Here is a 12,821-nt window from a genome sequence, read left to right as displayed (position 1 = left end):
TTATACGTTCAACACAATCCCTTAATCGTTATTACAACACCAATGACGTACTACAGAGTTATAGAACAAACATTTCAAAAATGTATATGGAACCATAAACGACCTTGAATAGGTGCAGCAATTTTGAGAAAGAACAAAGGAATAGGGATCACAATACCTGACATCAAACTACACTACAAGGCCACTGTAACCACAAGGGCCTGGTACTGGCATAAGAATAGACACATAGATCGATGGAACAGAATAAAGAGCCCAGAAAGTAACCCATGTCTCTATGGTCAATCAGTATTTGCCAAAGGGAGCAGCACGAGCATACAATGGAGTAAAAATAGCCTCTTCAACAAATGGTGTCGGGCTATCTGGACAGCTACATGCACAAAAATGAAATTCAACCACCAACTTCCACCATACACAAAAATACAGTCAAGGTGCATAAATGACTAACATATAATCGTGACACCATAAAAGCCCTAGAGGAGAACCTAGGCAGGAAACTCTCAGATATTCCACACAGCCAGATTTTCACCAATATGTGCCCTAGAGCAAGGGACATAAAGGAAAGAATACACAAATGAGACTGCATCAAAATAAGAAGCTTCGGCATGACTAAACACCAGCAAAATGAAAAGGGAACAAACCGTATGGGAAAATATAATTGCCAATGATACCTCAGACAAAGGTTTCATCTCCAAAATATATAAAGAACTCACACAACTCCACTCCAGGAAGACAAACAATCCAATTAAAAATTGGGCAACGGACGGACCAGACACTTCTCCAAGGAGGACATACACAGGGTCCAGAGGCAGATGAAAGGATGCTCAGCATCACTAGCCATCAGAGAGGTGCAAATGCAAATTAAAACCACAATGACATCCCACTTCACACCAGTCAGAATGGCCATCATAAACAAATCAACAAACAACAAGTGCTGGCGAGGTTGGGGAGAAAAGGGAACCCTAGTACACTGTTGGTCGGGAATGCGGACTGCTGCGGCCACTCCGGAAAACAGCATGGCATTTCCTCAGAAAACTAAAAATGGGACCGCCTTTTGACCCAGCGATTCCACTGCTCTGATAATATGCTAAGAATCCTGAAACCCCAATTCACAAGAACCTATGCACCCCAAAGTTCATAGCAGCGTCATTTACAATAGCCAAGTGCTGCAAACAACCGAAGTGCCCATCAGTAAATGACTGGATCAAAACATAGTGGTACATTTTCACAATGGAATACTACGCAGCAGAGAGAAAGAAAGAGCTGCTACCTTGCGTGACAGCATGGATGGAACTGGAGAGCATTATGCTAAGCAAAATAAACCAGGGGGTGAAAGACAAATGCCGAATGATCTCACCTATAAGTGGGACGTAATCAACAAAACAAACAGGAGAACCAGAGACATGGAACTAAAGAACAAACTGACAGTGACCAGAGGGGACTAGGAAGTGGGCTAATGGGGGAAATACCAAAAAGGGTCAAGTCTTGGAACTTGTATAAAGGACCCTTGAACAAAGACTGGGGCGGGGGTGAGGCTTGAACATGGGAGGTGGATGGTGGGTACGGCAGGTCAGAATAATATGGGAATAATGCGGACAACTACAACTGAACAGCAATGAAAAATTTTATTAGCGTTGTGCACACTTTAAAAAAGAAACAGTATTCCTTTTACCTAGTCATCAGCCACACCAAGAAATTTGGACCAGATTATTTTTTATAAGTTTGTTACACAAGACAAATCTCAGAAACAATACCGATTCGTAGCACTATTTGCGGATTAGCTTTTAAAATCGTGCATATGATTGAACAGTATGGAACCTTTAAAGCTAGCACATAGAATTACAATTTGCCACTGGAAGAATATTCTCCGGGTATATTTAAGTCAAAAGCAGGTTGGAGAGCAGTACACAGTCACGTGCAACTGAACGTCAGGGATATCTTCTGAGAAATGTGTCACGAGGCGGTGGAGCCTACTCTACACCCGGGCTATACGGTATAGCCTATTGCTCGTAGGCTGTACGCCTGTCCAGTATGTTACTTACAAAACAACACAGGGAAAATCGAGCACAAGGGAAAGTGATGCAACCAAGAGACACGGTAACAAGAGATGTATGAGGCCGCTGTTGGTGTAACACATGTACTGTTGTACAGCAAAATTTTGTTTTCATAAGTATAAAGAGTACATTCTAAACTAAAAGTAAGAAGTATAGTATAGTAAATACATAAACCAGTAACATTGTTGCTTCTTATTATTATCCAATATTGTGTACTGTACATAACGCCGTGCGCTATACTTTTATTCAACTGGTAGCTTTGTTTACACCAGCATCACCACGAACATGTGAATAACGCCTTGAGCAAGGATGACTAAGTCGGCACTAGGCAATAGGGATTTTTCAGCTCCATTACAATCTTATGGGACCACCAATGCATATACAGCCTGTTGTTCACCGAAACATTAGGGGTCTCATGATGTAAACAGACATCAAATTTTTATCATCCACTTATATTTTAGGCCACTTCCTTTTTCCTATGTGTCCATTTTCCTAATTTTTCTACCTTATTTATGTATTACTTATATATATGAAAAGCCTGTTTATAAATATGAATAAGATCCTAAAATGATATTAACAAATGGATTTTAATTAAAGGAGGGAAAGATTCATGTGGAACAACGTAAAATGTAGGGTTCAAAACTATATTATAAACACATCTATGTAAAAATGGGCATAGAAGAAAACTAATATGGGAATGCATGTGTTAACAGTAATCATTTGGGTAGTGGGATTCAGGCGGACATTTTCTTCTGCATTTTAATTCATTCAATACTCCATATTTTATAATAATAAAATAATTTTATTTATAAAAGTACTCCATGCCACAAAAAAGTAGACTTAAGTAAGTTCATACACATATTAGTTAAGATAACCCTAATGATTTTAGCACATGAAGTTTAGCATTTCCATGACTAATACAATAAAAGTCTATTCTTGCTCACACACAGTCCAAAATGAGTTTTCCTGTGAGTAGTCCCCGATTTACTCCAAGTGTCCCAGTTTGGACAATAAGTTACATGGTCAGTCCATGCAAAGGGACCCAGGATCAGTCCCCTAAAATAGCATCCAAGTTCCCCAGGTTCACCTGCATCAAAAACTGGAAGGGGGAAAACCGAGATGGTCACTAGAAGGTGCTCGTCTCATATCCACTCGCATCCCATTTGCTACGACAGTCACACAGCCACACTTGGCTTTAAGTGATGCTGGATAATGTAGTTCACCTGTGTCCCCTAGTAGAAGGAGGAAACTGTTTTTGCCAAACTGTAACTCCTGCTCTACCACAATGCTAATAGCGTTTGCTGCCTATAAGAAGCATGAGCCCTAAATAGTTTTCTGCTTATAAAACTAACGTGTCCATTATAGGAAAAAATTGGTAATATAACGGTGAAGAATAAGAGTCACATAAAATAGTTTTCCTCGGTGCTGTCCTTTCCAAATAGATTAGTATTCACTGGTACACACTATTTTACATTTAACTTTTTCCACAGGACATGAGATGATACAAGCTGCTGCGTGCCACAAACCAGCCTTCTAAAACTTGATGTTTTTAAGTAGCTGGATGACATTTCATCCCATGAATACCTCATGACTTCTGTCACCATCTCCTACTGTTGAGTGTTTCGGTAATCTGAGCATCTTTGGAAGGAAGTCTCAGGGAATGTGTCCACCTCCACCTCTTTCTCACATTTACCCAGGGCCCCAGGGTCAGCTGCTCGGTCTCAAAAGGAAACTTTTCTGCCAGGAACACTGAGGGCCTTGAACCTTTTGTTAAGTCTTCCTCTGCCACCTCCAGAGTTTGCAGTTCCCTCTTTCCCCCTAAGTGCGCTGATGGCAAGGTTGTACGCAGATCCCACTCAACTCCCTTTGCCACCTGCTCCTCCCTACCAGGAAGACAGCACAGGCCAGTTCTTGGCAAGATAGTGTCTCAGTGGCGCTGGCACAGCCTTCTCCCAGTACTGACGCTCCATGAAGTAATCACAAACTTATCAGTAGAGACAGACTTCCCAAGGAGCTTCCAAAAGTCCTTCGAAGAGTGACATTAAAGCTGCCTGAAGATGTCCTGGACCCCTCAGTAGTACGTGGCTTCCCACAGAGCCAAGAGCAACTGGACTGGTGACTGACTCCAGCAGCATGAAAGGGGGAAGTGGCTCAGCACGGGCTTGGCAGCTGCCTGCCCAGAGCAGCTGCATCGTTGGTGGCTTATGGGGCCCAGGGAAGAGGTGGCAAACGGCCTGCTTCTGTGTCCCAATATCCCAGAGGAGCAAAGAGCTGTAACTGACGGATATGTAATAAAGCGGTCCAAAGCAGATGTAACCAGCTATGGATATTGTGAAACATACCGTTGTCTTATTAGAACAAATATTAAACTTTTTATTAAAATTGAAAATAAAAGCGTTAAAAACTTGCATGACCTAACAACTCTCATGTTCCCCTATTTGTCCAAATGTGCTCTCTAGTCCACACCGTCTGGCAAATAGGCTACAAAAAAAATTTGTTGCAAAATATATAGACATGAATAGCGTGAATAGCCCTATTTTTGTACCTTTCAATTTATGCTTCTTAACCCTGCCCCATTTCCCCCAATCTCTGCCTTCCCTTACCTCCCACCCCGATAACCCTCCAAATGATCTCCATATCTATGATTCTAATCCTGTTCTAGTCATTTGCTTAGTTGAGTGTGGTTTTGTTTTTCAGAATCACTTGTTGATAGTTGTTAGTTTGTTGTCATTTTAATGTTCATAGTTTTGATCTTCTTTTTCCTACATAAATCCCTTTAACATTTCATATAATAAGGGCTTGGTGGTAACGAACTCCTTTAGCTTACCTTGTCTGGGAAGCACTTTATGTCCTTCAGTTCAAAATGACAGCTTTGCCGGATACAGTAGTCTTGGTTGTAGGCCCTTGGTATTCATCACTTTGCATAATTCTTGCCAGTCCCTTCTTGCCTGTAAAGTTTCTTTTGAGAAATCAGCTGATAGTCTAATGGGAACTCCTTTGGATGAAACTCTCTGGCTTTCTCTTGCTGCTTTTAGGATTCTCTCTTTATCTGTAATCTTTGACATTTTAATTATGATGTGCCTTGGTGTGGCCCTCTTTGGGCCCAACTTGTTTGGGACTTTCTCTGCTTCCTGTGCTTGTATGTCTATTTCCTTCACCAACTTAGGGAAGAGTTCTTTCCGATAAAGTTTTCAATTTCTTGCTCTTCCGCTTCTCCTTCTGAAATCCCTATGATTCTGATGTCGGTGCGTTTGGCGATGTCCCAGAGTCTTCTTCAACTCTGCTCATTTCTTTTGAATTCTTGTTTCTTCATTTTGTCCTCGTTGAATGTTTATTTCTTCCTTACGTTCCAAATCATTGATTTGAGTCCTGGATTCCATCCATCACTGTTTGTTTCTTATGAATTTTCCTTTATACCCCTCAGTAAACCCTTCATTCTTTCCTTATGCTTTTGCTGTATTCGGTGAGATCTTTGAGCATTCTGACCACCGGTGTTTTGAACTCTGCATCTGATAGGTTGGCTATCTCACCATCGCTTAGTTCTATTTCTGGGCTTCTGTTCTCTTTCTTCGTTTGGTCCGTATTTCTTTGTCTCATGATTTTGGCAGGCTCCTTCTGTCTGTGTACTAGGTACAGCTGCTTTGATTACGTTTTAGTGCACCTGTGACGTTGTATGGGGCCGAGCGTCGGGTTCTTGCCAGGACTTGGTAACCATGGCTCCACGTTTGGGGGAGGGGTCAAAGAGGTGACAATGCCACTGTTTGCTGACCTCTGGGAACTTTCCTGTCCCTTGCCCCATTTCCAGTCACTTCACCCACTTTCCGTGAGTGACTTGCGCCCGTCCAGCAACTGTTCCGGTTGTGGTTCCCAGGGTAGGCGGATATACGAATGTTCTGGGACCTCCTGAGAGACTAGCAGTTTCTTCTGATGCCCCAACACCCACAGGGTTGACAGCCAGAAGTTAAGGCTTTCCTTTTCCTGGAGCTGGAGCTATGGGCTCATGGTGGAGCGTAGTACTGGGCTCGCTTGCTCAAAGGCTTATCCCAGGCTCACAAGGTGTCTCCCTGATTTTTATCCACCACACATGAATGTGGGGCTCCCTGTTCCACCAGCCGCCATTGCCTGGTTGCCACTGACTGGCCGCCTCTCAGCTTCTGGCCCACCACCACCACACCAAGTCCTCTCTACCCTGATACCCAGTCTCCGCCCCGACTCCCCGTCTCCACCCCTCCTACCCGTCTGGATGAATATAGCTTCTTTAATTCCTTGGTTGTCAGACTTAACGTACAGTCCTGGGTGTTTTGCTAGGTGATTTTCTGGCAGTTCTGGGTGTTTTTCATGTTTAAGTCAGTTGTGTTCCTTCGTATGGTAATGCAAATAGGTAAGGTGTGTCTACCTATACCGCCATCTTGACTGGAAGCCTGGTATGTCTCGTTTTAAAATGTCATCTTCCCTGCAGCCCTTTTAAACATTCTTTTTATTCCATCATACTTGTTTTGTAATACATGTGACATCATCCCTATAATATATCCCATGGTTTCTTACTCATGGTGTCATTTTTTTCCTTTGCTTGTTAATCTTGTTTACCTTCGACAATTTAATTGTTATTATAAACAAATATAATTTTTATTTTTTTTACTTTGGCTTCCCCATCTCCTAGTACACAAGCCCACAGACACAAGAGGGCTGCCAAAATCATGACACAGAGAAATATGGACCAAACAAAGAAAGAGAACAGAACACCAGAAAAATAATTTTTAGGTGTGATTCAAATCTGGACTTAAGTGAATTTCCCCTGGAATTGCCTCGGATTCTGCCAGCTCCTTAGGGACACATCCATACTCACGATAGTGCAAGTTTAAGGTCTCAGATTCCATGAAAAGTTCAACTACTTCAGATCCTTCATGAATTGCTTGCAAGGACTAGGCCCTTACTTTTCTTTGTTCATTTGAGGGTGCTGACTTTTCAGGGCCCAGCTTCCTGTAGGGACCGGCTCTAAGTGGACCTTGGGTGAATTTCGTTTTGTTTTCTCCTGTTATTGCTTTATTTGGTCATCAAACCAGGGGCTCCAGTTTTCTGGGTTCAGCAGTGCCCTCAGTGAAGTAGCTTCCTAGCTGGACTCCCATTGTCCTTTCAGTTTTGGCCTGATAATCACTCCTGTAGTGGCAGTTATTTAAGGCTCTGAGGGTTTTCAGACACTTAAACGGCTTTGTTTTCTGCTGTGTGTAGTGGGAAGGTGGCATGCAATCCTAGGTCGCTGTTAGTGAAATCACCGCCCCACTTCTCTATTCAGATCATTGGGCGCATAGGCTTGACTCCCCTCTTTCACAGGTGAAAGCTCTCTTTATCCTTCTGTTTTTAAGTTAGACTAACGTTTTTAAAACAAAATTAAGTGTTGAGAAAAACGAAGTAGCAATAAATTAAAATTACTGGAAATAAGGCACCAATAAATCTATTACAGTATTTTATCTTTCTACTCTATTTTCTGCATATCGCTTCTGAGATGTTTTAAAAAATTCCATGATGCTGCAGTCATAGAGCAAGTATTAGAGGAGGGATTGAATTTCTTACCAGTTTAAAAACAAGTGAAAGCATGTGTATATTTATATATAAGGAGAGGATTTTAACTTACACAAGATTTTCAAGGGGGCTTATCACGAGCCTTAAAAGTTTAAGAATTGCATTACTTTTCAATTCTGATATAGCTTTGCAAACATTATGCACGCTTATAATGTCTTCCCGAGTATACACAAGTGTTCCAAATAGATTTAAGTGTGTCTCACAACCCACTGTGTGATTGTGCAGTGTTCTGCCTGGTCTTACTATCAATAATGAATGAATAGTTCCAGTTCCCTCCACCCTGGGCAGAGAAAGGGGATTTGGCTGACAGGTCTCTTAAATCCTGGATGAAATGGGAGCTTATACATTTTCCAGCCGGGCTATGACAGTCTCCACAAAATCAACTCACAAGGCCTTTTCTGCTTGCAGGAACCTTCTGCGACACAAGGGACTTCATCCTGAGTATGCAGCAGGCATATAGAAGTCCACAACCGTGTGATAACTTGTAGTGCAAGCTTCCCTGGGATCAAGTGACCTCAGGAAGTCACCATCAGAGGAATAACCATGTTCTCCCATTTTCCTTCTCTCTCAGCGCCTTCGCTCGTTCAGGAGCGAGACCTACTCAACCTGCCTGCAGAAAGCTTCTAGAAAGAGGCGGGAACAGCCAGGGTTTTGGCAGGTATCCAGGGCCCAAACACTGAGCACGGGCAGGCTTCTATCGCCGAGCAATAAAAAATGGAAGCTGTGGGGAGCTAGCAGCGTTCATGCCTTGTTGACACAATCTTGAATTGCGTGGGTTTGGGCTTCTGAAACACCAGCCCCAAAGCTCCTCTCCTTGCGCCCTGGTTCCCACTTCCCCGGACAGCACTGACTCAGCAGCTGAGGGAGACGCGCTGTGGGCTTGGATCGCTCGCTCTTTGCCCAGGCCACTGGCAGTTGGTGGGCCAGCCTCCTGGCCAGCCAGGGGTGATGAAACCTATCACACCCAGTGAAGAATGGGACTGCGAACCCCCTAGTCCCCACCCCACCCTTCCTTCCTCTCTCGGGGGGCTAAAAGTCTGCCACGAGGAAACCCCAGCAGCAACGGCCGGACCTGGCAGCCTTCCCTGGGAGATGCAGCTCCTCCTCGTCCTGGTGGCCCTTCTCCTGCCCCCTGCGGCCAGAGCAGGTAAGTGACCGGCCAAACCTTCAGAGGCCCAACCCCATCCCACAGACTCTGGACACAGGCTGCCTGGTCACTTCCAAACTCTATGTCGTTGGGTACATCATTTGAATTCACACTTCTCAGGTTCCTCATCTGTAAATAGAAATAATAACAACACCTACGCCATAGAGTTGCTATGACAGTTACATTAGTTAATGTACATGAAACTCTTGGATTGGCCCCTGGCATGCAGTATGTGCTCTGTAACTCTGCTCTTTGAGTTCATTCTGCAGCCCGTGTATCAAAACCTAGGAGACAAGGAGACAGCAATAACAGTCCCATCAACTCATGTCTAGGTCTTAAAAACAGTCCATGCTGCTCATGCTCTGGTCATGAGTTGGTCAAACAGGGAAATGGAAGCTCCTTGAAAAAGGAAGTTTAGGTAGAAGCAACTCAAGAAGGCTCTGGATCCGAAAAGAGACGTCTCCATATGTGAGAGGCTTAAGCTGGCGTTGCCTGCAGCAAGGGTTGTTCTCCTTTGGGGTAGATTAGGGGCCTGGGCTGGGGAGCCAGCACTGTTCCCTGCGGAACCCTGGAGTCCTCTCCCATAACGTGGTACCTTGCACACCCCAATTCTCAACACCAATCCTCCCCTCCCTGCGTCATCTCTGTAGCCTCCCTATCTTCTAGCCTTTCTGGAGCCACCAAGCTGTGAGTTCAGTGAGCACGGTAATGACTGCTGAATACTTCTTTCTAGCGGAGATCATCGGGGGCCGAGAGGCCATACCCCACTCCCACCCCTACATGGCATATCTTCTCGTTGAAACACCACCACGTCAGAGCTTTTGTGGGGGGTTCCTGGTGCAAGACGACTTTGTGATGACGGCAGCTCACTGCTGGGGAAGGTGAGGAATTAAGAAACTAAAGGCGGTCAATAAGGCAGGTCCAGAAGTATTCATGAGAGCATTCTCCTCAAAGTATGGTTCCAGCAATGAAGGGGTGAAGAGAGACTAGATAAGTCTTTCAGAGCAGGGACCAGGCCAGTGTAAATGAGGACAAAAGGAGGAAATGAAAGGCATACATTAGTGCTCAAAGGACGAATTCAAGCTATTTCTCAATTTTTTCTAGAGGAAACAAAACTAGGGTCACTTAAGCAGACGGCACAGAGATCACTGTCCCCGAGCCCTCCTGTCCCCTTACTTCCCTCAGCTGCTGTCTTGCTGTCCTGGGCTCTGCACCCACCCTGCAGACCTGATGAATTTTACCTCATCTGGCTCATATCTACCTCTAGATCTCATTCCTTTGCAGCACTATAAGAGTCACCCTGGGGGCCCACAACATCAGGGATTTTGAAAGCACCCAGCAGCGCCTGTCTGTGCTCAGAGCCATCCGCCACCCTGGGTATAATGAGCAGAACAACCTGAATGACATCATGTTACTGCAGGTACCACTTGTTTGACCCCTTGGTTGTCCACCTGAGCTGACTCCTTTCCAGGTCGGGGCTTCACCTTGTTCTGGGACCATGGAGAAGGGGTGGTGGGTGGAGTGCTGCAGAGACTTCCTCTGAGTGCCCACACTCTTCCTGACAGCTGCAAAATAGAGCCAGACAGAATCGATTCGTGAGGCCAGTGGCTCTGCCTCAGTCTCGGACCAGGCTGAGACCTGGGTCCCAGTGCACTGTGGCTGGCTGGGGCCTGATCAGCGAGAACTGGCGAACAGACACACTCCATGATGTGCAGCTGAGGGTGCAGAGGGGTCAGGTGTGCAGCAATCTCTTTGATGACTACAACGACCAAAGGCAGATTTGTGTGGGGAACCAGACCGATGAGAAGACCACATTCCGGGTAAGGCCACAGGCATCTGCCACACTACCTGAGACAGAGGGGTCTGGGCAGAGCTGGACAGTGGGAACAGACTACATCTCCATGGTCTCAGCCTGGGGGCCAGACCAGAGCAAAGTGGGGGCTTTCACCCATCAATCCAGTCTCTGACGAGGGGAGGAGTGCCCAACACTCAGCATGCATATGCAGTGTTTCCATGGGAAAGGGGAAGGTTGAGTTAGAGACAGTACCCACAGCCAGGGTTGAAGACAACAAAATAAACGATGCTAGAGCTTGACTTCTACACTCGCATCACCTTCCCATTTCACAGAGAGGGCCAGGCCTTAGGACAAAAAGAATGGGGAGGTGCAGAGTGCCAAGGCCTGGCTTAGTGTTTCTTTCTCTCATCACCTACAGGGAGACACCGGTGGCCCCCTTGTGTGTAACAATGTGGCTCAGGGCATTGTTTCCTATGGAAGAAGCACTGGGGCTCCTCCAACAGTCTTCACCAGAATTGCTCGCTTTCTGCCCTGGATAAATAATACACTGAGACAATTTGAACCTATGGGATCACACTGAGACTCCCCTACTGAGACTCGCGGGTACTGGAGTCTAGGTAGCAGGTGACTGTTTTTTATGATGGAAGCCAACTCCAGTGGGGTTGCCAGAGCCTTAATAAATGTCCATGTCTAGAGTGCAAAAAATCAATTTCTCATGTTATAAACATCATTCTGCAAATGTATCCAGGACTGAGCCTGAGCTCCTCCCGGAATATGGGGTCTTTTCTTTCCCCAGAACAAATGAACCTCCCACAATCTATCTATGGGGACAGAATGCGCTACTTCCCTTCTCAAAGTCATCCATTCACCATTTCCTCTCCCCACACAGCTTTGGGGGTTGATAGAAGGCCACCTGTCTCCCCAGGGCAAGTCTCTCTGCCTCCACCCTACCAGCTGTTAAGGTACACCCTAAACTCTGTGCCACTGGTGTGTGTAGCACAGACCTACCAAAGAGAAAAAATTGAAATTCCATTCAAGGTTCAATTTTTTTAATGTTTTTATTGTTGTTCAATTACAGTTTTCCCCATTTCCCCCCCATTACTCTCCCCTGCCCTACCCACCCCCACCTCCCACATTCAATCCTCACCCCTGTTGTCTTTGTCTATGGGTCTTTTATACATATTCCTTGACTTGGTGCTTCCCCTTGTTTTCCCCATTATCACTCTCCCTCCTCCCCTATAGTTGCTGTCAGTTTATTTTTTAATTTTTTCATTTTAATATTTTTATTAATTAATTTTTTATTGTTCAAATACATTTGTCTCTGTATTCCCGCCACCACTCTCCCCTGCACTACCCATCTCCAACTCCCACCCTCAATCCTTCCCCACTTTGGCTTTGTCCATGAGTCCTTTATACATGTTCCTTGACTTGATCTTTCTCCTTCTTTTCTCCGTTACCCTCCTCACTCCTCCCCTCTGATTACTGTCGGTTTGTTTTTTCTTTTATTGTTGCTGGTTATATTTTTTCTTGCTTATTTGTTTTGTTGATTAGGTTCCACTTATAGGTGAGACCATATGGTATTTGTCTTTCACCACCTGGCTTATTTAGCTTAGCATAATGCTCTCCAGTTCCATCCATGCTGTTGCAAAGAGTAGTAACTCTTTCTGTCTTCTACTGCGTAGTATTCCATTGTGTAAATGCTCCATAGTTTTTTGATCCACCCATTTGTTGATGCGCACTTAGGTTGCTTCCAGCACTTGGCTATTGTAAATTGTGTTGCTATGAATATTGGGGTGCATAGGTTCTTTTGAATTGGTGTTTTGGGATTCTTAGCACTTCGGGATTCTAATCACAGCAGTGGAATTGCTGGGTCAAAAGGCAGTTCCATTTTTAGCTTTTTGAGGAAATTCCAAACTGTTTTCCACACTGGCTGCACCAGTCTGCATTCCCACTAACAGTGTACTAGAGTTCCCTTTTCTCCACAACCTCACCAGCACTAGTTGTTTGTTGATTTGTTTATAATGGCCATCGTGACTGATGTTAAGTGATATCTCATTGTTGTTTTAATTTGCACCTCTCTGATGGCTAGTGATGCTGAGCATCCTTTCATATGTCTCTGGGCCCTCTGCATATCCTTGGAGAAGTGTCTGTTCAGGTCCTTTGCCCATTTTTTAATTGGATTGTTTGTCTTCCAGGAGTGGAGTTGTGTGAGTTCTTTATATATTTTGAAGATCAAACCCTTGTCTGA

At 44.7% G+C, this 12,821-nt stretch overlaps 1 protein-coding gene across 1 annotated transcript; it reads left to right on the top strand.

Annotated features, from left to right (window-relative positions):
• The first annotated feature begins 8,579 nt into the window (after window positions 1-8,579).
• LOC129074070 (cathepsin G-like) lies at window positions 8,580-11,153 on the top strand. The gene is made up of 5 exons (XM_054577766.1): window positions 8,580-8,778; window positions 9,512-9,659; window positions 10,063-10,198; window positions 10,344-10,598; window positions 10,992-11,153. The coding sequence occupies exons 1-5, from the start codon at window positions 8,580-8,582 to the stop codon at window positions 11,151-11,153; spliced, it is 900 nt and encodes a 299-aa protein (XP_054433741.1).
• Window positions 11,154-12,821: the final 1,668 nt, after the last annotated feature.

This window comes from Pteronotus mesoamericanus, unplaced genomic scaffold (genome assembly GCF_021234165.1).
Source record: "Pteronotus mesoamericanus isolate MK-2021 breed Mesoamerican mustached bat unplaced genomic scaffold, CSHL_Meso_final contig_46, whole genome shotgun sequence".
Classification (NCBI taxonomy): Eukaryota; Metazoa; Chordata; class Mammalia; order Chiroptera; family Mormoopidae; genus Pteronotus; species Pteronotus mesoamericanus.
The sequence above is the reverse complement of the archived record's forward strand: the minus strand, read 5'-3'. Positions and strand labels throughout refer to the sequence as shown.